At 38.8% G+C, this 25,258-nt stretch overlaps 1 protein-coding gene across 1 annotated transcript; it reads left to right on the forward strand.

Moving 5' to 3' along the window:
• The first annotated feature begins 19,957 nt into the window (after nucleotides 1–19,957).
• LOC118844533 (40S ribosomal protein S15a-like) lies at nucleotides 19,958–20,367 on the forward strand. Its single transcript, XM_036752442.1, has one exon. The coding sequence runs from the start codon at nucleotides 19,961–19,963 to the stop codon at nucleotides 20,351–20,353; it is 393 nt and encodes a 130-aa protein (XP_036608337.1). The 5' UTR covers nucleotides 19,958–19,960; the 3' UTR covers nucleotides 20,354–20,367.
• The last annotated feature ends 4,891 nt before the right edge of the window (nucleotides 20,368–25,258 follow it).

Here is a 25,258-nt window from a genome sequence, read left to right on the forward strand (position 1 = left end):
CCCATATTGTTAAAGAAAGCAAGCTGCATAATAGTTACGGTGTTGCATCTTATTGTACAACTGTAGCAAGGTGAGTACCTCATTCCCAGCTATTTTCCCTTCCCCTAGAGCAGCTATGTAAGAGGTTGCAGTTCTGTAGCGATCTTGAACTGGATTTTTCCATCGACATTGAACATCTGTCTAGATTCAGTAACCTATCTGCCCTTGAAAGCATTAGATATTAACCTCTCATTTAGGATTAATGTCTCCTTTTAATGTGAAGTTGAACAGTATTCATTTCATTAGCACTTTTGTCGCATATGTACCTAAAACTCCTTAGGATTGGCTGCTTGTTAGGAGTGGGTTCCTCTCCCAGCTCAGAGCTTGTCTGAACCAATTCATTAACATTTCCTAAAATGATTACACAGATTTAGTCTCCATATGATCAGAAGTTGCAACCCCCTTACCGTATGATATGTTTCTATACCACCAGGTATTTATTGAATGCCCGTTCTATATATTCATCATTGTATTGGGTAGTGTGAATGATAAAGAGGTGTCACCAACAAGAAAAGGAAGCTTTTGAGAAAGGGAGGTAGGCTTGAGGATGAAATAGAAGCCCGAGAAGAAGATGTAAGTACTAGCTTTGCACATGATGGAATATCCATAGTGGTGATTGACATCTCCCAGAGGTAGAGTGTAGGTTAGGGCCCTAGAGTCATATTTAGGTATTGTTTGCCTAGAGGAGATAGTGGAAGCCGGGAGGGAATGAGTTGTGGAGAGAGAAGCCCTAGTACCTTGGAGATAGCCACTGGTAGGAACTAGAAGAAGGAGAGAAAAGCCCTTAAAAAAGAAGTTAGTGAATATTAACTAACTTGGACATGGAGAATAGTGCAGCAGGCTGGTTAAATGCTAACTAGGGCCAGATGTGAACTAGAAACCTAGATGGAAAAGTCGTGGAAGAGTTTCCCCATTCTTTAATTGGGGACAAGGATCACGAAGTTTTGTAACGCTTAATTAACAAAGGCACCAGAAACCAAAGGTATATACATTTTCCACTATCGAAGAATAGGCACTTCACAAATTCTTAATGAGTTGAATTTGGATTCAATTTGAATTATTATCTAGGTCAGAAAACTAATATTTATCTTGTGTAGGCTGCCTGGTTCTAGCCATCCAGCCCATTGACCTAGGGTTAGAAAGGACTGGACTATCTGAAGACTGGTACAGTGAATACAGGAGTCAGAGGTCATGGATGCTAACTTTACAGCTATGGACAGGTCAAGTGAATCCTAGCCATGTGACCCCTGGCTGGGATTTCTTTCTCTCAGCTTCCTGCTTACAAGTGAGATTTTCTGTCCTAGTTGGCTTGAGGCTGTGACTTCTTTTCCCTTGTGTCAGATGTGGCCCTGAGCAACTTAAGAGTGATCACTGGGTCAAAGAGGTTTTTTACAAGCTGATGAAATCTAGAGGAAGGAAACAAAATGAAAATTATCCTAATAAAACTCGTCTTCTAGAGCATGCATTTGAGGAATGCCTGGTGAGAACATAAAAAATTCTGGATTGCCTCCCTCAGCTTCATTCAGGATTAAGGCATAACAAATAGGACACTGAATTCTATTTTTAAAAATTTACTGAGCGCTTACTATGTGCGAGGCACCGGGTTGGATACAAGACAATGCTAGTCAGTTAACAAACATTTTTAAAGTACCTACTATGTGCCAGACACTGTGCTATGTGCTAGAAATACAGAGAAAGGCAAAAACAAATCCCTGCTCTCAAGGAGCTCAGTCTAATGGGGGAAGCAGTATGTGGGTAAACTACATACAAACAACAGAGGGAAGGCATTAGCTTTAAAAACAAAAATATTCTGTTCTCAAGGACGTATTACATTCTATTAGTTATATTCTACTGTAGGTTATGACATTTACATTTTACATTTACATTATATACATTATTATTACATTATATTATACACATATACACTCACATTACATGTAAATCATTACAAAGTAACTTCAAGAGGAAGTGGGGATCAGTACTTCGTGGCAACAGGAATAGCACTGGGTAGCAGGTGGCTTGGGCTTTGAAGCAGCTAAGGATTCTTTGAGGCAGAGGTAAAGAAGGTGTGAATTTCAGACACAGGGGACCATTTATGCAAAGGCAAAAATGTGTTAGATGGAATGTGGCATAGCAGGCCAGTTTGACAGGAACAGAATGTGAAGGAAGCGGGGATAATATGAAACATGACTAGAAAGGTGGGTTGGAGCCAGATTGTGGAGTTTAAATGCCAGGGTGAGGTGTTATTCTATAGGCATCAGGGAATCACCGAAGAATTTTGAGTAGGGAAATTACATGCTTCTGGATTTTAGGAATATCAACTGGCAACTCTTTGGAGGATAGACTGGAGAGAGAGACTAGAGACTGGGCTAGCGAAGGGAAACTTAGTTAGCAAGCATTTATTAAGTGCCTACTATGTACTCTGCACTAGGTTAAGCACTGGGAATACAAAAGGAAGGCAAAAATATGGTCCCAGCCTTCAACCAGCTCGCAACCTAATGGGAGAGACAATATGTAAACAACTTGTTCATATGTAAACAAAATACATACCAGATAAACTGGAGATAATTTCAGAGGAAGGGCATTAGCATTAAGAGGGACTGAGAGGGGCAGCTAGATGGCCCAGTGGCTAGAACATTGAGCCTGGAGTCAGAAGGACCTGAGTTCAAATATGAGCTTAGACACTAGCTGTATGACTCTGGGCAAGTCGCTTAGCCTTAATTGCTTCTCCCTCCTCCACCCCACCCCCCCAAAAAAGAGAGACTATGAAAGTCTTCTAGTAGAAGGTAGGATTTTAGTTGAGACCTAAAGAAAACCAATAGATGGAAGTGAAGAGAAAGGGCATTCCAGGTATGGGGTGCAGCCAGTGAAAATGCACAATCAAGAGTGTCTTAACCACAAGGAGGCCAGTGTCTCCAGATTGCACAGCACATAGAGGGAAGGAGAGAGATATCCCAAGTGGTCAATCTTCTTTCCTTAGAAAAGAATCCAGTCTGTGGCTCCAGACCCACCCCTCTCCCCAGATCCCATGATTTCAACTCCATGAACAGAAGGGGATTCTCAGAACTTGTTTCTCTTGCTGATTCATAACCTTATTTTAAGGTCATGGTGTGGATTTCTTCCCGAGTCTCCTCCTTTAACTAGATACTTTTCTAATACTGCCTTCGGCCTAGTGAGAATATCTGTAGAGAAAGTCATTTATAGAAGGACAATGGAGAGATGAATGCCATAAGAAGAGGAGTGGATGACATGTTTTTTTAACCATTACTGCCTCCTCTAAGCAAGCCTTCCCTGACCATTGGAGTCCTCAGTGATCAATCTCTCTTTCTCTGACTCTGATCTGTTAGAACATTTACTGCATCAGAAACTTAGAGCTGGAAGAGACCTTAGAGATGATATAATCCAAACCCTTCATTTGTTAGATGAGAAAATCAATGCTCAAAGGTTGGGACCTGCCCAAGGTCACTCAGCTAATAAGTATCTGAAGTGGGATTTGAACCCACATCTTTCTAACTTCAAGTCCAGCATATCCACTATACCAGTGATGTTAAACTCAAACACAAACCATGTATTGACTTGAAAAACCAGATATTTACATTGTTCATGTTTTATTGCAATTTTACTTATTTTGTTAAATATACCTCAAATAAAAATATCTCAATTAAATCTAACTCAATTTGTTAAGTATATCTCAATCTGTAATTCAGTCACACTTGGAAGTGTTGTGGGCTGAGATGTGGCCCATGAGCTGTGTATCCGATGCCACTGCATTATACCATGTTTTCTCTCAACCTTGCAACTTTTTTAACTCCTAGCATATATTCTCTTGTATTCATAATTACCTTATTTAGAAAACAGATAATTTTATTATGAACTCAGTAGTCTTAATAAAAACAATAAATCAGTCAGTTGATAAAAATTTATTAAGCAACTACTATATGCCAAACTCTTCATTAAGCACCTGGGAAACAAAGGCAAAAGATAGTCTTGTCTCTCTAATAGTAGCTTAGAATCTAATAGGGGAGACAGCATGCAAAAAAAAACCTAAACAAACAACTGACCTATAAGCCATATACATGCCAGATTGGAAACAATCAACAACAGCATTAGAATTAAGGGGATTCTGACAAGGCTTCCTGTACAAGGTGGGATTTTAGTTGGGACTTTTGAAAGAAGCCAGAGGTAGAGATTAAAAGCAATACTATTCAAATTTTTTAAAAGTAAGAATTCAACTAAACAGTCATTGATTAAATGATTAATAACTCTCCAGTGATTAATTGAATCCCCAGTGCTTAGCACATTAGTATATGCTGGGTAATGGAGATGCAGATACAAACAATGAAAAACACCCCTCATCCTCTAGGAGCTTATATTTTACCAAGATAACAACTTGTATTCTGTTTTCCTTTCTGATCTCTTCCATCTGTATCAAGTTTGGGAGTGGTTGTTTCTTATGTAGTTGTATTCTTCTAATTCCACTTTTTTCTCTTTGGGTCCACTTCTCCATCTTTGTATATTTTTGTAATCGTCATATTTGTCAATTTTATTGGTACAGTAATTGGCAAAGGAAGTATCATTACAATGCTATACTATAATTTATTTCTTGAGTCCCCAAACATTGACCATATAAGGTTGTTTTGAATTTTTCTTCATTTCAAATAAAGCAATTAGGAAAATTTTTTATCCAGCTTGGTTTTTCTTCCTCATCCCAGCAGCAGAGCAATCACTGGGTCAAGGGGTATGATTCTTTTTGTAACTCTTATTTTATATTGCCAGACTGCTCTCCAGGAAGATTGGCTAATTATCTTTATGTGCAGAGGTCATATATCCCCCAACTAGATTCATTCATTCAGTAAGCATTTATTGAATGCTTACCAAAAACTGGTTGCTGGATCTTTTAACTGGGCATAAGGGAAATAAATGCAAATTATACAGAAATCTTGTGCAAATACAGAGAGTAAGTAGTTCATACACCTGGAGGCAGTTCTCATGGAAGGGGGTTGGGGGGAATAAGCATCCCTCTTATTTAGAAAGTCCTTCCCTTGGATTACAAATTGGGAGAGAGAGCAGGGAAGAGGGTTGGAATCTGGTCTGACCTGTGTACTTTGGAAGGAATCACTACATAATTCTTGAAATTTGCCTTCTAGTGAAAAAAAGAAAGATCCTATTTCCTCTGTGACACAGATCTTTATGCTGAGAAAAAACATTTCCCACCCCACAATGTTCTGGCCAGTGTTTAAAAACAAGAATTCCTTTCACTTGAACATAGCATTTATTAAGCACCCATATGTACTATGCACTGTGTTAGCACTGGAAATACAAAGACGAAAATGCAAACAGTCCCTCCCCTAAAGGAGCTTACTTTCTAGAACAGCAATAGCAACCACTCATACTAACCTAGCAATTTACCTTTCACCAAGTACTTTATTGGATGTAACCCTTTGAGTTAAGCAGGGCACTGCCGTTTTATGAAGGAGGAAATTGGGATTCAGAACAATACACTTACTGAGACAATTCGCACACACGGCCATCTTACTCCAAGACTAGAGTTCTGAAGTAACTAAGATGGTCACTACAGGAAAACTTCGTTAATTTGTATCACAGGGAGCCAGGGAGAAATGGACATTTAATTATCAGAGTTCTAATTGTCCAGTTAAATGAAAGAACGGCAGGTATCTTATTACCTTGGGATGAGCAATTGCTTCAGATTACCTAGGAGGGTTGCCTTCTTAATTAAGGTTTTCAGTTTATGGCCAGTCTTTGATTATCTACACCGACAACAGGGCTCATATCCCCTACAAATATGCAGCAAGACAAATCTTACCTATTTACTTAAGTCTCCCACCACTTGCCAAAAATTTTTTAGGAGCAGAGCCAAAACAAGGTATTTGTTTGACTTAGGTATGCTTTGAAATAGGTCAGCTGGGTGGCGAAGTAGATAGAGCACCAGGCCTGGAGTCAGGAAGACTCATCTTCCTAAATTCAAATCTAGCCCTGGACACTTTCTATGTGACCCTGGGCAAGTTACTTAACCCTGTTTGCCTCAGTTCCTCACCTGTAAAACGAGCCGGAGAAGGAAATGGCAAATCACTCCAGTATCTTTGCCAAGAAAACCCCAAATAAGGTCATGACTGAAAACGACTGAACAACAGAAAGGTTTGAAAACTGTCAATTTTCCTCACCCCCACACCAACACCTTCCCATAAAAGCATGAATACTGTTTTAACTCATAAAAGAATAATTTAGAGAGTTTAGAGAGAGGTAGTGCGAGCAGCATAAATGAGGTATAAAACAAGATACAAACCCTGAGCCCTGGAACTCAGACCTCAGAAATTCTTTCTTCCAGAATGTATGGATCCTCCCAGGACCTCACTTAAGGAGGGCCTCTAGGCTGGCCCTGTTTCTTTCCTTCCTCTTGAGGCTTCATTATTATTATTATTCATATAGACTTTCTCTACAGAGCTTTCCCCCTACGCCTTTGTTCTGTCTATTCACTTTGGAATGTAAACTCCTTGAGGGCAAGGATTGTTGTTTTCCTTCTATTTGTATTCCGATTATGGCTTAGTACCGTGTCTGGCACATAGGAAGTGCTTAATAAATGCTTGCTGACTGTTTTAGCTTCAGCCCTATGCCACCAATTGCTGTTGATTGCTCAAACTCATCATGTCTAAAATGGAACTAATTGTCTCTCAAAACCTGTCCCTCCTCTCAACTTTTCCTATTTCTCTTGAAGGCCCTCCAGTTTGCCCAGGCATTTAAGCTTCCAACCTCCTAGTGTTTTCTTATTCTTCCCCCTCCTCCTCCACTCCTGCCCTCCCACCCCCTCCGTGCTGTCAGCTACCAAATCCCCTCCATTCTCTCTCTCCGGTGCCTCGAATCTGTTCTCTGTTTCTCCTCTAACCACCGTAGTTGAGGCTCTTTAGCTGAGGCACAGTTTTGATCAAGTCACTTTGCTACTCCCCTCCCACCTCCCAATCTTCAAGGTCCCCTTGTTGTCCTTAGGGTAAAATACACATTCTTTAGGCAGGCACTTAAGGTCCCCCTTCCCTCCCCCGCAATATGGCTCCATCTTACTTCCCAGCCTTACTTGACCTTGTTATCTTTATGTACTTTATGTTTCGACAAAATGGGACCACGAGGTGCTCCACAGTGTTATGCTAACTTCTACTTGTACACATTTGTGCAGGCCATGCTTGATTCCCGAAACCTGCTCCCTCCACATTAATATTGAATATTGAAATATTATCCAACACAAAGGCCCAGATTAAGTGCAGCCTCCTACATAAAGTCTTTTCTGAACCCTCAGCCCCCCAGCTGGAAATGAACTCTTTCTCAGAAAGATTTCTTATAATCCTTTGGATGACAATCTTTGTTCTTGATGAATACAGACTTGTGTTTGGGTACATGGTCTCATCCCCACCGTAAGCTTGAGAGTAGGTAGAACGTTGTTCATTGTTTTAAATACAAGTTGTTGGCACCTTTCATCCTGACCTTAGTTATTTCAGACCCTTCCCCTCCAAACCAAACCCACCCACGTTACAAAGAATAACAATTAAGCAAAACCATGAGATGCCCTGATTGCATCTGACGAAGGCCACAATATCCTGAAGTTGTCATAGTCCTCTGGGACCTTCGTTTGTTTTTCGATTACAAGGCAGGTAGGTGGCACAGTAGATAGAACATTGGGTTTGCAGTCAGGAAGAGCTGTGTGACCCAAGGTAAATAATAGCATCTACTCCATAGGATGTTATCAGTGCACTCTATGAGCAAAGCAGACATGCAGTAACTCAAAAGAAACATAAGTTGAGTAAATTCAGACATTTTCCCAAATGTTCGTATGGACTGATTGTGCCCAACCTGTGGTAGGCCTTCTGAGCTCATTTTGGTCTGATTGGCCACAGTTGGACACACTGTACTTGACCCCAACATGGTGATATCATTTTGGTCCTCTTCGAGTACAAAGGACAACAACAACAATGAGCATGAAATGAGATATTTATAAAACCCTTAGCACAGTGCCTGACACATAGTAGGCACTTTAAAAATGCATCTTCTCTTCCCTTTGTGAGAAACATGGTTTTGGCGATCACTGGACTTCCTAGGCAGGGCCAAAGTCCTGAAGAAGAACCCTGTGATAATCCCTAGGGAAGGCTGTACAGATCACAGGACTCCCAGAGGAAGACCAAGTGGTAGCCATCCCTTAATCTGTGGGGATCACAGGGCCTCCTAGGGGTCAGACCCTAAGGAAGACCCAAGTGATGGCCCCTTAGGATGGCAGTAAGATCACAAGGCTCCCGAGACAGGGCCGGAAGTCCCATGTGATGTCCCCTTAAGAAGGCCGTGTAGACCACAGGGTTCCCCAAGGGAATCCAGAGTGGTAGCCCTCTTAACACTGCAGTGGGGATCACAGGACACCCCAAGACAAGATCCAGGAGTAAGCTTGGCGAGCTTCCGCTGCCTGTTGCTTCCCTTCACTTGACCTTAGGAAAATCCATGTGATTTGCCCATTCACACCCAAAGAATTCAGGACCAGAGTGGGCAGAGGAAGGCATTTTATTACGCTCCCCGGGAGAGCAGGTGTAGTGCTTGCGGGAACACTCACACTGGTACAGCTGCAGGAGCAGGGGTACCCATTCCCTCCACTCCTGCTAGAGTCATGGTTAGTTTACAATCTTTGTTTTTTTTTTTACATAGTTTTCCTAGGTTATACAGTTTATATAAATAGGGTAATAAGGATACAGAAGCAAAAGTGAAGTTAATTAGATTTTCCTTGTCTTAGTTTAGGATTAAACTACATTCTTTTACTTCCCCTACTTTCCCTCTTTAACATATGCAAATGATGCAAATCAGTAGGCCTGGATTCTTGACCAAGACCAGACCCTAGATAAGCTTGAACTGGTTCAAGTGGGTTTGGCCTCTCTAATTCCCCAGACTGCCTTCTCAAAAAGCATGCACATGTGTACAAGCCTCTGACCTCTCACCTGACCAACCTTGAGGCCTGGTCTCTGCTAAAGCTGGGGTGGGGGAGGGCGGGGAAGCACACCTTTAGTTCTGTGAAAACAAAACTCCCCCTTCCATTTCTTACACCTTCATTATCCCTTGACTTGCTTTTAGTGATCTTTTCACTTATTTTGTATTTTCAGTCAATCAAGCAACAGGTACTTATTAAATACCTACTATGTGCCAATTAATGGGCAGCTAGATGGATAGAGTGCTGGGCCTGGAGCTAGGAAGACCTGACTTCATATGTAGCCTCAGACATTTACTAGCTGTGTCACTCTGGGCAAGTAACTTAAGCCTGTTTACCTCAGTTTCCTCACCTGTAAAATGAGCTGGAGAAGGAAGTGGTGAACCACTCTAGTATCTTTGCCAAGAAGACCCCAAATGGGGTCACAAAGAGTTGGATGTGACCGAAAAACAACTAAACAACAAGCCACATGTGCCGACACTGACCTAGGTGCTGGGGATATGTCTAAAAATGAAATAATCTCTATTCACAATGAGCTTACCTTCTCATGGCAAGAAATGTATGTCTATAAAAATATGTACAATATAAATTTAAAAGTTAATAAGTACAAATCTATGCAAAGTAGTTAAAGTAGTCATATTTTTCAGTGTTTCCCAGTGATGGGCATCCACTTTGGTCCTAATTCTTTGCTACCACAAAAGTGAGGTTATAAATATTTTGGTATATGTTGAGACTTTGTTTTGACTTCCTTGAGCTGTATGCCCAATAGTGTATTTTCTGGGTCAATTGTGTTGTTTTAAACCTCCAGGTCCCCTCCACTAGCATTTGTCTCTCCTATAGAGTTTTTTCCTAATAATTAATTTATTTTTAGTTTTCAACATTTACTTCCATAAGATTTTGAGTTTTAAATTTTCTACCACTTCCTCTCCTCCCCCCTCCCCAAGATGTCATGCAATCTGATATAGGCTGTACTTATACATTCATATAAAACATATTTTCACATTAGTCATGATGTAAAGAAGAATTAGAACCAATGGGAGGAACCACAAGAAAGAAGAAACTAAACAGCAACAAAAGAAAAAGAGAGCAAATAGTATACTTTGATCTGCACTCAGACTCCAACATTCTTTCTCTCTCTTTTCATCATGAGTCTTTTGGAGTTGTCTTAGATCCTTGTATTGCTGAGAAGAGCTAAATTTGATAGATTTAGCTCTTCTCAGCAATGCACAGATCTAAGATATCTCCTATAGAGTTGATACATAATAAGTATTGGACTTAAGCTCAGTTAAAGATTTAATAATGATTACAACTCACCTTTTCTTGCTGCAGTGGCTGCAAAGGAATTGATTATGTCATCAAAATAAATTTGCTTTTCAGGATCTTATTCATTGGAAAGAATACTTAGATTTGCCAGGCAATTGTAAATAATTTTGAATTACTTCCAGTTTACTGATTGATGTTCCATTCTTTTGCTTTATGTAAGAGTTACCATTACAATAGGAAAAAGCAAAACTAAGATGTAATACTATTCTTGTATTTGAATGCCAGTCTTCTTCATTTTTCCTTTCTGTTATGTCCGTATCAGTTACCCACCTCACCTAACCCTAATTCCAGCAATGTTTTGAACAGAGCCATGGTTGGCTTATTGGATTTGGGGATGACACAAAGCTGGGAAGGAGAGCTAATATGTTGGATAACAAGTTCAAGATCCAAAGAGATCTCAGTAGACTAGAATGATGAGTTGAATCCAGAAATTTAATAGAGATAAAAATAACATTGTCCTTGGGTTAAAAAAAATTAGCTTCACAAGGATAAAATGTAGGTGATGTGGCTAAGCAACAACTTGGGTGTAGTGATGGCAATATGTGTAAATATATTATATATTTCATTAATAGAATTTTAGACTAGGGATGTAGTGTGACTTATTCTATATTCTCTCCTGATCATATTGTAGCTAGGGATATTGCATTCAGTTCTGGGCACCACATTTTAGGAGGGACATTGTTTAGGTGGAGGCTGTCCTAAGAGGAGTAACTGGGTTAGTCAGGGGACTTGAAGTCATGTCACTTGAGAATTACTTGGAAGAAAAATGAAGAGAGGTGGGAGTGTGAAGACACGATCATTATTTTCAAATGTTTGAAGGGCTATCTTATAGAAGGAGAATGATGATAATGATATTTGTCCTACAGGCATATGTCAGAGATATTTTGAATTCAGTTCTAGACCACCGAAATAAAGTGAATATTGCCATAAAGCAAGTCATGCAATTTTTTTTTACATCCCAGTGCATATAAAAGTTATGTTTATACTATACTATAGCCTATTAAATGTGCAATAGTACCATGTCTAAAAAACCCCACAATGTACATAGCTTAATTAAAAATACTTTATTGCTAAAAAAAAATGCTAAGCATCATCTGAGCCTTCAGTGAGTCATAATCTTTTTGCCGGTAGAGGGTCTTGCCTCTTTGTTGATGGCTGTTGACTGATCAGGGTGCTGGTTGCTGAAGGTTGGGGTGGTTGTGGCAGTTTCTTAAAATAAGATAACAATGAAATTTGGGGCATAGATTGACTCTTCCTTTCACTTGAACACTCAAAGGCCATTGTAGGGTTATTAATTGGCCTAATTTCAATATTGTCATGTCTCAAGGAATAGGGAGGCCTGAGGAGAGGGAGAAAAACCAGGAAGAGGAGTCAGTGGAGCAGTAGCAATACACACAACATTTATGGATTAAGTTCACCATCTCATATGGGCATAGTTCATGCACTCTATAACAATTACATTAAAAACATCAAAGATCACTGATCACAGATCACCATAACACATATAATAATAATGAAAAAGTTTGAAATATCACAAGAGTTACAAAAATGTGACACAGACATGATGTGAGCACATGTTAGAAAAAACTTTCCTGACCCAGGTTTGCCACAAACCTTCAATTTGTAAAAACAAAACAAAACAAATGAAACCACAGTATCTGTGAAGCTCAATAAAGCAAAGTGCTAAAAAGTGAGTTATGCCTGTACTTGGCTTCATGTTGGGGGCGGGGCAGTAGAAATAGGAGTAATGGAGTGGAAGTTAAGAGGAGGCAGATTTTTGCATAGGTTGGGGATGTAAAGTGCGCTATTATACATGGGATATGTTTATCAGTTTTGCAGAACTTTCCTCCCCCATTTTAATTTTTGTAACAAGGGATGGCCCTGGGAAGGGAAGGAGGGAAATGAATGCTGTAAAAACAAAAGTTATCAGTAAAAACACATTTTTAAAAAGTTGCCCCAAGTACAATGGGCTGCATTAGAGGGGTGAGTTTCCAACATTCAAGATTTAAATTAAGACTGCTTTTTTTAGAGGGCATATGTTAGATTAGGTGGCCTGAAGTGTCTTTTAACTCTTTAGATTCTGTGATTCTGTAGTCAATATTGGTGGTGCTGTGGAAAGATGGGTACAATAATGCTGTTGTAGTTGTTAGAATTGTACATTTTTTCAGCTACTCTGTTCAGCAATTTGAATTATTTTGAGAAAGTAACTCAAATGCATTTGACCCAATGATTTTACTTTTAGGCATATAATCCGAGAAGGTCAATAACAAAATATACATGAACATATTTATAGCAGCACTTTTTATAGTAGCAAGGAACTGGGAAGAAAGCAAATACCCAATGATTGTGGAATGACTTAAATTGGTATATGGCTGTAATGACATACTATGGCACAGTGAAAAAAAAAACAACCAAAAAAAACCCTATAATGAATACAGAGAAGCAAGGGAAAGTCATAAAAACTGACACAAAGTGAAGAAAAACCAGGAAAACAATCTGTTTGATAACTACACCAATGTAAATGGAAAGGACTAGAGCAAACAAAAAATGGAACAGATGCTATTTATAATGACCAAGCCTATCTCCAAAGAAGAGATATAAGAATGTTCTTCCCTCCCTTCTTTGCAGAATAGGGGTGCTCAAAATATTGAACTCTGGGCATGTCAGATTTGGTTGATGTATTGGCCAGTTTTGCTGTCCTGCTTTCTCTTTTTTTTCTTTTAACTTTTTGTTATGAAGGATGACTGACTGATAAGAGGAGGGGGAAAATTGGGAAATATATTTTTGGGAAGCATTTTTTTAATGGAAAAAAGATTCTCCAATTCTTAGTCCTTTCAAACGCGGATTACTCCCCACCTCTGCCCTAGACCCATCCAAGGCTCAATCTTAAAGGATGCTGCAGCCACCCCATAATGCAAAATCCTGCTGTGAATATTTTTGCATGTTTGGGGTCTTTCATTTATTCTTTCATCTCTTTGGACTTTAGGCCTGGTACTGGTATTGCTGGGTCAAAGAATATGCACAGTTTAGTGACTTCTTGGTTATACTTCTAAATTCCTTCCTAGAAGGGTTGTACCAACTTGCAGCTCCATTGCTGTTGCATCAATGGCCTTGTCCTCCCACATTCCTTTCAACAATTGTCATTTTCATCTTCTGTTATCTTTGCCAATTTCGTGGGTTGTGAGATGGAGCATTAGGTATTTGCATTACCCTTATTAGCGATGTGGAACTTTTTTTATATGGTTGAGCATTTTGTTTGATCATTCATCTATTGAGGGATTTTTTTTTAATGTATTTGCATTAGTTCTCTATCTTGATTATCAGACTTTTACCACAACCACTTGCTGTAAACACTTTCTCCCCCTTAGGTAACAGTTTTCCCTCTGATTTGAACTACATTAATTTTGCTTGTCTAAAAGCTTTTCAATTTTTATGTAATGTTCATTTTACCTCCTGTGGTTAAGAAATCTTTACCTATCCATAGCTGCGAAAAGTATCTCCTTTTATGCTTCTTGTATTGGTTTTTAATGTGATTTAGGTAAAGTATCATTTAAAGCCTATGTTGTAATATGATGGTCCAAATCTAATTTCCACTAGACTGTTCTTCAGTTTTAAATAATTTTATTTTCTTTGAATATTGAATCTTCACCCCAGTAGTTGGAGTCATTAGGTTGAACAAGCACTGTACTACTATGTTTATTTCCATCTGGATTTTGTGTCCTTAATTTGTCCCGCTAATGTTTTTTTCTATTTTTAAACCATCATCAAATTGTTTTAAAATAACTTCCATCTTTTAATATAGATTCAGTTCTACTACTGCTAGTCCCCCTCCTTCAATCTTTTTTCATTGTTTCTTTAGAGAATCTTGAATTTTTGATCCTCTAGAGGAATTTTATTAATTTTTATAGCTCCATGAAATAACCCTTTGATAGCTTGGTATGGCATGAAATTAATAAATTTAGGTAATAGTGTCTTTTTTATTATATTGGCCTGCGTAACCATAAGCAATTAATGTATCAATTAATTAATCCTTTCCCTCTGTTTCCATAAAGAGTTTTTTGTAGCTACATTCATAAAACGTTTGTGTGTCTCACCAGATGGACTCCCAAATATTCTATACATGCTATTATTTTGACTGAAATTTCTCTATCTCTTCCTGCTAAGTTTTATTGGTAAAATACAGAAAGGCTGATGGTTCAGGTAGGTTTATTTCACATCCTTCTACTTTGCTGTTGCTATTGTTTTGCTCAATTTTTAATTGAGTCTCTACAGTTCTCTAAGCAGATCGCCATATAGATCATCTACAAAAAGCAGGAATTTTATTTCCTCTTTGCCTATGTTTCTTTCCTCATTTTTTCTTGTCTTATAACTATAGTTAATATCTCTAGAACAAAATATGAAATACTAATGGGGATTATGGGCACTCTTGTTTTATCCAAATCTTGGGAAATTCTTTAGTGTTTCTCTATTACACATAATAATGACTCTTGGTTTTAAATAGGTATTATTTATCATATTAAGGAAAAGTCCATTTATTCCTATAACTTCTTATTTTTATTACAAAAATGAATGTTGTTTTTTGTCAAAAAACAACCATTTGACATAATGTCATTTCTACTGTTTTGTTTTTAAATACAGTATGTTTTGTTTATGTTATTTCTGATGTCAAACCAATGCTGCATTCCTGGAAAAATTCAATAGTCATAGTCTATGATCTTTTAAATATATTGTGTATCCTTCATTTTCTCATGGAATATTGATTTCTGTTAAGTGTATCTAATTTTCATTGAATCTATTGCTTGGATAAGTTTTTCTGCCTTCTATTCAATTTATTCGCCTTCTAGTTTTTTTCTCTACAACTCCTTTTTCCCCCTGATTTTTCTTTTGGGCATCTCTTGATCCATAATATTTCTGTGTAGTGTTTGGTATTTTCTTCTGTGTTTTGATTTGGGACATTGTGCCAGGGCCAAGCCCTCAGTCTTGGATAAGACTTGTTTGGTGCTGACCTTAATTTCTGGGGTCAAGCTTTTAGCTTTCACCTCCCTTGTTGTATGCAGGCTCAGAGTGCCAGCAGGCCTTAATTTCCCTGGTCAGAGTTTTGCTATGTGATCAGGGTACTGCTGCTAGCTTCCAGCTTCTTGGGGCTTCACTGGTTGGGCTACGGAGGGCTGTTGTGGTCTTCCATTCTTTTCATCTGAATTGGGGCTCACTTTCCTGATAGGAACCTCTCCTCCATTGCTTCATCTGTTGACTTTTTTTTTTCATGGTCTTGGCCAGGATAGAGGAACTTATTACATTGTCTCTTTGGATTCTTGTAATTTTTTGGTTTTGTGTCTTTTCTAGGTCATTATTAGAATATGTATGGGCAAGCTAGACTCCTGCACCTTTCTGTGCTGATATCATAATTTTTTTAAACAAATATTTTATTGATGCTTTCCCCTTTTTTTTCATCATTGAGTTCCCATAGACACTGTCCCTTGCAACAAAGAATTATGAATAAGTAAAACAAACCACGTTATCTATGTCTGGCTATCATTAAGGCAAAATTCACAATTTCAAAGAAAATCATGAATATGCCTGAATGGTCCATAATCACAGGATATAAGGAATTCTCTAAGTAGAAGGCAGAGGAGTTAAAGCATTTATTCAAGCTCCAAAATAGTAAACCCATGGACCAGTGTCCCCAATTCGATATCCTGGCAAGAACCTTCCAAAACCAATATGCCCATCTCACAATAGTGACCAGGAGGTTACAGAAAAATATTATGGCAGCAAGCCAAGCCATACTGGTGCTTCCCCCCAGTGCTAGGGCCCTCCAGTAAGAAGATTACCCACTGGCCTCAAGCCCTTGCTCAGCACTCTCCAGTCTGCACAAGGGTCAACCCCACTTTCAGTAGCACTGGCTGCCGCCCGCCACTGCCACTTCCACTGCTGCCGCCACCACCGCTTTTCCTCCTGCCTCCACTATGCCTCAGTCTCCAAGCTGTGTTCTCTCCTTTTATGTAGTCACCAGATGTCATCCCATCGACTAGAGCGTCATCTGAGTGACCAGAATTCAGGCGCCTACCATTGGCTCTGGTCTTAGCCACTTCCCCGAGGATCCTGAGAGTCCCCTCCACCCCCCAGCCTATTCAAATGGGCAGAAAAGATCTTCCCATTTACTGATTGTCTTTACACTGGCAGTGCATGCCTCATACCACACTCGTCATCCACCACCTCTCTGCTGAGATGGAGGCAAACTTCTTTATCAGGCTCTGAAGTCATGATCTGTCCTTGCATTGTTTGGAGTTCTAATGTCATTCAGTATTGTTCTTCTTTGCATTATTAAGGTCATTGTACAGATTACTTTCCTGGTTCTGCTTATTTTGCTCTGCATCAATTCATATAAATCATCCTAAGTTTCTCTGAACTCTTCATATTTTTAGTTTTTTATGATATAACACTATTTCATTACGTTCATACACTATGATTTGTTCAGCCGTTCTTTAATTGATGGGAATGCCTCTAGATTTTTGGTGCCTATTGTTTTTGTTTTGTATTGTATTGTTTCGTAATCAATTGGAAGTAAAACATGAACATGTAGATATACTTGTGCATCATGAGTGTTCTTATTAGGCAACAGATGTGCTATATTACTATAGTAGGGAGTTCTGATGAAAGGTGATTCACTGGAGAAGGAAATGGCAAACTAATCCAGTATCTTTGCCAAGAAAACCCTGCAGGCAATATTAAAATGATAAGAGATGACTTTGGAAGATGGGCCTCTCAGGTCCAAAGGCATCCAGTACACCATTAGGGAAGAGTAGAGGACAACTACAAGTCCATACTAATGAAGTGGCTGGGCCAAAACCGGAGAGGGGGAGGTCGTGGGAGCGGGGGGTGGGGAGGGGAACTCAGCTGTGGATGTGTCTGGTGAAACAACAACAAGAACTTGTACAAACTTCAAGAGATAATGGATAGAAGGGCCTGGAGGACTATGGTCCATGGGGTCATGAAGAGTCAGACATGACTGACCGACAACTAGAAGTACTATATTGTCACTAGAAGAGCACATTATGTCAATCAGAGGCATATAGGGCAGGAAAGAGCGCAGAAAGCTGGACTATTCTGGTTGGCTTTTCTTCTTCCTACTAAGATGGATTTATATCAATCTATTTTTGTCTCACAGGGTCCCTGAGGCTGTAGGGGCAGTTAAGCCCAAGTCAGAAGTAGTATGGATGGGAAAATTCATTTCTCTTCCAATTATAAGAAAAGTCAAGACTAGAAAAAGATAGCCAATTTAAAACCCAGACCTTCAGATCATTTTTTCTCCTCTTCCCTACAATAAACACCCGTAGTTGCTTTTCCCCATGCCCTCCAACTATTCCTATCTTCTAAACTCAACAACTGCCATGATCTCTGAACACTATTAGTAAAACAGACAAGGTCATAGAACACTGTGTGAAACAATTATTTTGTGACTATTGTAAGTGTTTTGTATTATTTTGCTCTATCTAATTCAATTAAGGATGACTGTTATGAATCAATCAAAAAGCAAATATTTATTAAGGATCTATGTATTAGACAATATGCTAGGCCCTGAGTATACAAAGACAAAAAAACCACAGACTCTATCCTTAAGGAGCTTACAGTAATGTTTTTCCCCCTTACTTATATACTTATGCCCTATATGCCTCTGGTTGACATAATGTCCTCTTCTAGTGACAATATAGTACTTGTTGTTGTTGGTCAGTCATGTCTGACTTATACTTTTGTTTTAAATATGACTGCGAAGTCTCAGTGAAATTAAGAGGAATATTTCTGAGGGTCCCCAGGGGATAGACTGGGGCTGGGGGTATCAAAGGCAAAGGGGCCATTTTCCTACTCTCAAGCAGGTCCTAGCCTTTTAGAGAGTTTAGAATTTAGCTGTTCATGATTGTCGCCTGTCCCCAGTGGAATTTTTTTTTAATGCCTCATGGTGGGAAAATCCTGAGGTCTGTGTTTTGGACTCAGGCTCCAGTACACTGGGATCTGAAAGCCTCCTAACTCTCTCCTTGATTGAATGCCCATAGTCACAAGGCTAGCAAGTTTTTAGAGCTGGGGCTCAAATCCAGATCTTCAGTCTCTAAGACTCAAACTCTGTCTGATACATAAACCTGCCTTAAGAGAAGAGTGATATATGGAAAAAACTTCTCTCTGAGATGTGGGTAAGGACTCCAGAGTTTCTCCTTCTGTGTTTTGAGATCCCAGAACAAACCAAAGGGGAAACAAACACTGTAAGCTTTTTCCTTCCAAGGCTTCTTTGGCGTGTTCACACACCCTAGTGGAACAGCCAATGTGGAGACCAGGACACACACAGGTCCCTCCATTCATTGAACCAGCAAAGAGCTGTCCTAGCAACCGTCTGGACTTCCCCAAAGACTCCCTGAGTGCAGCCAGGGGAGGAAGTCCATCCTGCTCCAGCTTAGCTGGGGTAGCAAGAGCTTCTTTTCGTTCTGGGTGGAGAGGGACAAGAGGTCAACAGGTTAATAACCACTAAGGACAACAGCAGTCCTATTCTAACGAGTTTGAAATGAGTATGCTTCCCACAGTATAGGAAAAAGTGTGTGTGTCTGTGTAGTGGTGATGGTGGTGGCAGGAGGTGCAGGGAGAGAGATCAGACATTTATCACCAATTTTCTTAGCCAAGCAGGCACCTGGACCTAAGAGTGTGATCACAACTACGAAATGCCCTTGGATCCCAGAGTATGGGAACATAAAAATGCATTTCTGTTCTTACTCCAAAGAATGAATCAACATGATAGTACACTGAAGAAATTCCTTTAGAAATCAGTCTACTTTATGATTGAGAAAAGGTCAAACACATTCTCATATATGAATGTAATGGAATACTATTGTGCCTTAAGAAATGATGAAAGAGATGGTTTTAGAGGAACCTGAAAAAACTTGTATGAACTGATGCAGAGGAAAATAAGCAGAACCTGGAGAGCAATTAATACGTAAGCATTGAAGTAACATTGAAGGATAAGAGAAATAAGAACTCTGATAATTACAATGACTAATCATAGTTTCAGAGGACTGATGAGAAAACATGTGTTATATACCTCCAGACCCAGAAATAATGGACTTAGAGTTCAGAATGAAGTATGTATATTTTGACATGGCCAATGTGAGAATTTATTTTGCTTGATTACATATGTATTACAAGGGTTTTTATTTTATTTTTCCAATGGTGAGGGTGAGGTGAGAAGAGGAAATAAATGCTTGTTAATTAGAAAAAAATGAATTTAAAAAAGAAATAAATCCTTCTAGTCAACCAACCCTACCTGACCTGGAAGAGAATCCCTTTTCCTAAGGAGTTCCTATAGAGCTATATAGAAATATTCTGGTAGACCTGGTTGCCAAGATAACCAACTGGAACAATATTAACATCCTTCATTTAGAATTACAGTTCTCTGAATGGACTTTTTTGTTTTGTAAATTTTTTATTCATTTTAAACTTAAATACAAAATGAGAAAAGAAAAAAAATATTGCCATGTACATAGCAGAACATGAAAGGATTTAATATAAAACAATAAATTTCCATTTCAAGAAAACCTGTATAATAAATACTATATGTTGCTCTTTCCGCCATCTTGCAGCGCTGCCACCATGGTGCGCATGAATGTCCTGGCAGATGCTCGCAAAAGCATCAACAATGCAGAAAAGCCAGGAAAATGCCAGGTTCTCATCAGGCCGTGCTCCAAAGTAATCATCCGGTTCTTAACTGTGATGATGAAGCATGGTTATATTGGTGAATTTGAGATCATTGATGATCACAGAGCAGGAAAAATTGTTGTGAACCTCACAGGCAGATTAAACAAGTGTGGTGTAATCAGCCCCAGATTTGATGTTCAATTGAAAGATCTGGAAAAGTGGCAGAATAATCTCCTACCATCCCATCAGTTTGGGTTTATTGTGCTTACAACCTCAGCTGGCATCATGGACCATGAGGAAGAAAGACGAAAACACACAGGAGGAAAAATCCTGGGATTCTTTTTCTAAGGGTGTAAAACAAACATACAAATAAAATGCTCCAATGGACAAAAAAAAGAAATACTATATGTTATTTTCCAATCTACCCAGCTTTTCTCTGCTTCCTTGTAGGTTTTCTTTTCTCTGTTGTGCACTTTTTACTTTATTTTTCCTCCTCCTTCCTAATGAAGGCTACAATTAAACACACATACACACATACATATACACACATGTACATAAATATCCATAAACATACAAACATATATACGTGTACACTCATACACATTGTAACACTGTGCGATACATATCACTTGTGATCTCTTTCTCTGAAGGTGGAGAGCATCTTCCTTCATAGGTCCCAGTCTCTCCATGTTTTTCAGAATTAACCAGCTCATCATTTCTTGCACCACAACAATAGTTTAACACAAACACATCCTATTTAAAACATTATCTGTGAAAGTTTTCCCCCAATTTTTTGCATTCCTTCTATTCTTGGCCACATTGGTTTTATTTATACAAGAAATTTTTAATTTAAAATAATTGAAATTTTTCATTTTATACTTCAACAATGCTCTTACCTTATACTGCTGAATCTCCTTTCTTTACATCTTTTTTCCTGCGTTTTTTGAAGTTCCTGACCTTTTGTTCTTCCAAATGATCTTTGCTATTATTTTTTCTAACTCGGTAAGATAATTTTTTACTAATTTAGTTGGGATGGCATTGAGTAAATAGATTAGTTAGGTAAAATTGTCTTTTTTTTATTATATTGGCTTTACCTACCCATGAACAGTAAATATGACTCCAATTATTTAGAACTGCCTTTATTTGTATAAAATGTTTTATGTTTATGTTCATGTTGTTTCTGTGTCTGTTTTGACAGGGGTACTCTTAGGTATTTTATACTGTCTAGTTATTTTAAATGGTCTAAAACAATATTGAATAAAATTTAATCTTTTTTTTAATCTTTTTTTTTTTTGGTGGAGGGAAGGCAGGGCAAATTGGGGTTAAGTGACTTGCCTAAGGTCACACAGATAGTAAGTGTGTCAAGTGTCTGAGGCTGCATTTGAATTCAGGTCCTTCTGACTCCAGGGCTGGTGCTCTACTCACTGTGCCACCTAGCTGCCCCAATATTGAATAATATTGCTGACACAGTATAATTTCCCTTTTTCTCTTTTGATTAAATGTATTAATATCTTTAACTTTGTCTGAAATCATGGTTACTACCTCTGCTTTATAAATATATATAAACACATATATATGTGTGTTATATATATATATATATGAAAATACATATATATGTGAGTATGTATATATATACATATATATTGATAATTTTCCTCCTGCCCTTTATTTTATCTTTCTGAGCATCTCTCATTTTTATTGCATTTCCTGAAAGTAACATATTGTTGAATTCACTTTTTAATCTACTATCCATTTCTGTTTTATGGGTAAATTCATCCCATTCACATTTTTTTGTTTTTATTTTTTTGTCAGGCATAATATTTATGATTTTAGATATATATGTATCAAGTTATAGGGCATAGGCAATTACATAAACTTGAAATGTTAACACATTTAATAAGTTGAAAAGTGAGGTTATGTTTGGTCTTATTAACTTGTTATATTTGCTTCTTACTAACTTATTTTTCTAAGAAGCAAAAAATATTTAAAAATCATTATTTATTTATTTAATATTTTTAGTTTTCAGCATTGATTTTCACAGCAGTTTGAATTACAAGTTTCCTCCCCATTTCTACCCTCCCTCCCACTCCAAGATGGCATATATTCTTATTGCCCCATTCCCTGCTGTCACCCCGCTCTCCCCCATCACCTTTTCCTTTTCTTTCTTATAGGGCAAGATAGATTTCTATGGCCCTTTGCCTGTACATCTTATTTCCTAGTTGCATAAACTTTGAGTTTCAAATTCTCTCCCCTCTTCCCTCCCTACCCACCATCCCTAAGAAGGTAAGCAATTCAACATAGGCCACATGTGTATCATTATATAAAACCCTTCCAACAAATGTTGTGAAAGACTGACTATATTTTGCTCCTTCCTATCCTATCCCCCTTTATTCAATTTTCTTCCCTGATCCTGTCCCTTTTCAAAAGTGTTTGCTTTTGATTACCTCCTCCCCCTATCTGCCCTCCCTTCTGTCATCCTCCCTTTTTTTTATCTCCTTCCTCCTTGTTTCCTGTGGGGTAAGATACCCAATTGAGTGTGTATGTTATTCCCTCCTCAGGTCAAATCCTATGAGAGCAAGATTCACTCATTCTCCCTCACCTGCCCCCTCTTCCCTTCCAATGAACTGCTTTTTCTTGCCACTTTTATATGAGATAATTTGCCCCATTCTATCTCTCCCTTTCTCCCTCTCTCAATATATTCCTCTCTCATCCCTTAATTTGATTTTATTTTTTTAGTTATCATCCCTTCATATTCAACTCACCCTGTACCCTCTGTCTATATATGTATATTCCCTTCAGCTACACTAATACTGAGGTCTCATGAATTACACACATCATCTTTCCGTGTAGGAATGTTAACAAAACAGTTCAACTTTATTAAGTCCCTTATGATTTCTCTTTCTTGTTTACCTTTTCATCCTTCTCTTGATTCTTGTGTTTGAAAGTCAAATTTTCTATTCAGCTCTGGCCTTTTCATTGAGAAAGCTTGAAAGTCCTCTATTTTATTGAAAATCCATATTTTGCCTTGGAGCATGATACTCAGTTTTGCTGGGTAGGTGATTCTAGGTTTTAATCCTAGCTCCATTGACCTCCAAAATATCATATTCCAAGTCCTTCGATCCATTAATGTTGAAGCTGCTAGATCTTGTGTTATCTTGATTGTGTTTCTACAATACTCAAATTGTTTCTTTCTGGCTGCTTGCAGTATTTTCTCCTTGATCTGGGAGCTCTGGAATTTGACTACAATATTCCTAGGAGTTTTCTTTTTGTGATCTTTTTCAGGAGGCTATCAGTGGATTCTTTCAATTTCTATTTTACCCTCTGGCTCTAGAATATCAGGGTGGTTCTCCTTGATAATTTCTTGAAAGATGATATCTAGGCTCTTTTTTTGATCATGACTTTCAGGTAGTCCAATAATTTTTAAATTATCTCTCCTGGATCTATTTTCCAGGTCAGTGGTTTTTCCAATGAGTTATTTGACATTGTCTTCCATTTTTTCATTCCTTTGGTTCTGTTTTATAATATCTTGATTTCTCATCAAGTCACTAGCTTCCACTTGCTCCAATCAAATTTTTAAGGTAGTATTTTCTTCAGTGGTCTTTTGGACCTCCTTTTCCACTTGGCTAATTCTGCCTTTCAAGGCATTCTTCTCCTCATTGGCTTTTTGGAGCTCTTTTGCCATTTGAGTTAGTCTATTTTTTAAGGTGTTATTTTCTTCAGTATTTTTTTGGGTCTCCTTTAGCAAGTCATTAACTTGTTTTTCATGGTTTTCTTGTATCACTCTCATTTCTTTTCCCAATTTTTCCTCTATTTCTCTAACTTGCTTTTCCAAATCTTTTTTGAGCTCTTCCATGGCCTGAGACCAGTTCATGTTTTTCTTGGAGGCTTTTGATGTAGGCTCTTTGACTTTGTTGACTTCTTCTGGCTATATGTTTTAGTGTTCTTTGACACCAAAGAAAGATTTCAAAGTCTGAGTTTGAATCTGAGACCATGTTCGCTGCCTGGCCATGTTCCCAGCCAACTACTTGACCCTTCAGCTTTTTGTCGGGGTATGACTTCTTCTAGAGTAGAGAGTACTTTGTCCCAAGCTTGAGGGGCTGCACTGTTGTTTTCAGAGCTATTTCTACACAGCAAGTTCTGCCACACCAGCACTCCTCCTCCCCCAATAATCACCAACCTGGATAGGACTGAGATCTAAGTAGGCTCTGCACTCCAGCTCTGATCCTCCACTTAATTCCTCCCACCAGGTGGGCCTGGGGCCAGAAGCAACTGCAGCTGTAGTTCTGTAAGCAGCCTCTGCCACCCTGGGACAGTGGCTGAACAGAGACCTTTCACTCTGTCCCCACAGCTTTTCCCACTAACCTTCTCTGATGTCTTTGGTGTTTGTGGGTTGAGAAGTCTAGTAACTGCCACAGCTCACTGATTCAGGGTGCTAGGGCCTGTTCCTCCTAGCTCCTGGTCTGGTTGGTCCAGGCTCAGCCCACGCTGGGCTGTCCTCTGCTCTTCTCCCAGCTCCTTGCGATAGACCTTACGCAGAAGCCATCCAGGCTGTCCTGGGCTGGATCCCTGCTTCCCTCTGCTATTTTGTGGGTTCTGCAGTTCTAGAATTTGTTCAGAGGCATTTTTATAGGTGTTTGGAGGGATCTCATGGGGAGCTTTAGGCAAATCCCTGCTTTCCAGCCACCATCTTGGCTCTGCCCCCCCATTCACATTCTAAGCTGTAATTACTTGTTGTGTGTTTTCCTCCTTCCTATTTTTCCTCATTTATCCTTCTTGCCCTATTTACCCTATCTCTCCTAACTCATCTACTTTACTTCTACCTGCTACCTTACCCTCCTATTCCTTAACCTATCCACCCCTCTAAGAGTCCTTTCCTTATCCTCTCCCCCCACCCTATCCCCTTGCTCTCTTATTTTTTTTTTTGAATTTAGACTTTTGTACCTTCTAAATATATGTGTTGTTCCCTCATTCCTGATGAGAGTAAGATTCCAGCACTACCTGCCTCCTCTGCCTACTAGCTTCTTCTGTATCAATTTTCCCTTTTATGCCTCATTTGTATGAGATAAATAGACCCTTTTTCTCTCCCTGCACTGTTTTTTAGAATCACATCATACAGAGCTCAGCCCAAGCCTTCCTTTCAAACTGCCCAAAGAATACTAATAGTCATAAGAGTACTGATAACATTTACCCATATAAATAATAAACATTTTGATCTTACTGATTCCCTTATAACATCTTTAACATTTACCTTAT

The sequence above is a fragment of the Trichosurus vulpecula genome, chromosome 3 (assembly GCF_011100635.1).
Source record: "Trichosurus vulpecula isolate mTriVul1 chromosome 3, mTriVul1.pri, whole genome shotgun sequence".
NCBI lineage: Eukaryota > Metazoa > Chordata > Mammalia > Diprotodontia > Phalangeridae > Trichosurus > Trichosurus vulpecula.

Excerpts from the sequence above, each read along its gene's own strand:
- LOC118844533 (XM_036752442.1), top strand. The coding sequence starts at position 19,961 with ATGGTGCGCATGAATGTCCTGGCAGATGCTCGCAAAAGCATCAACAAT.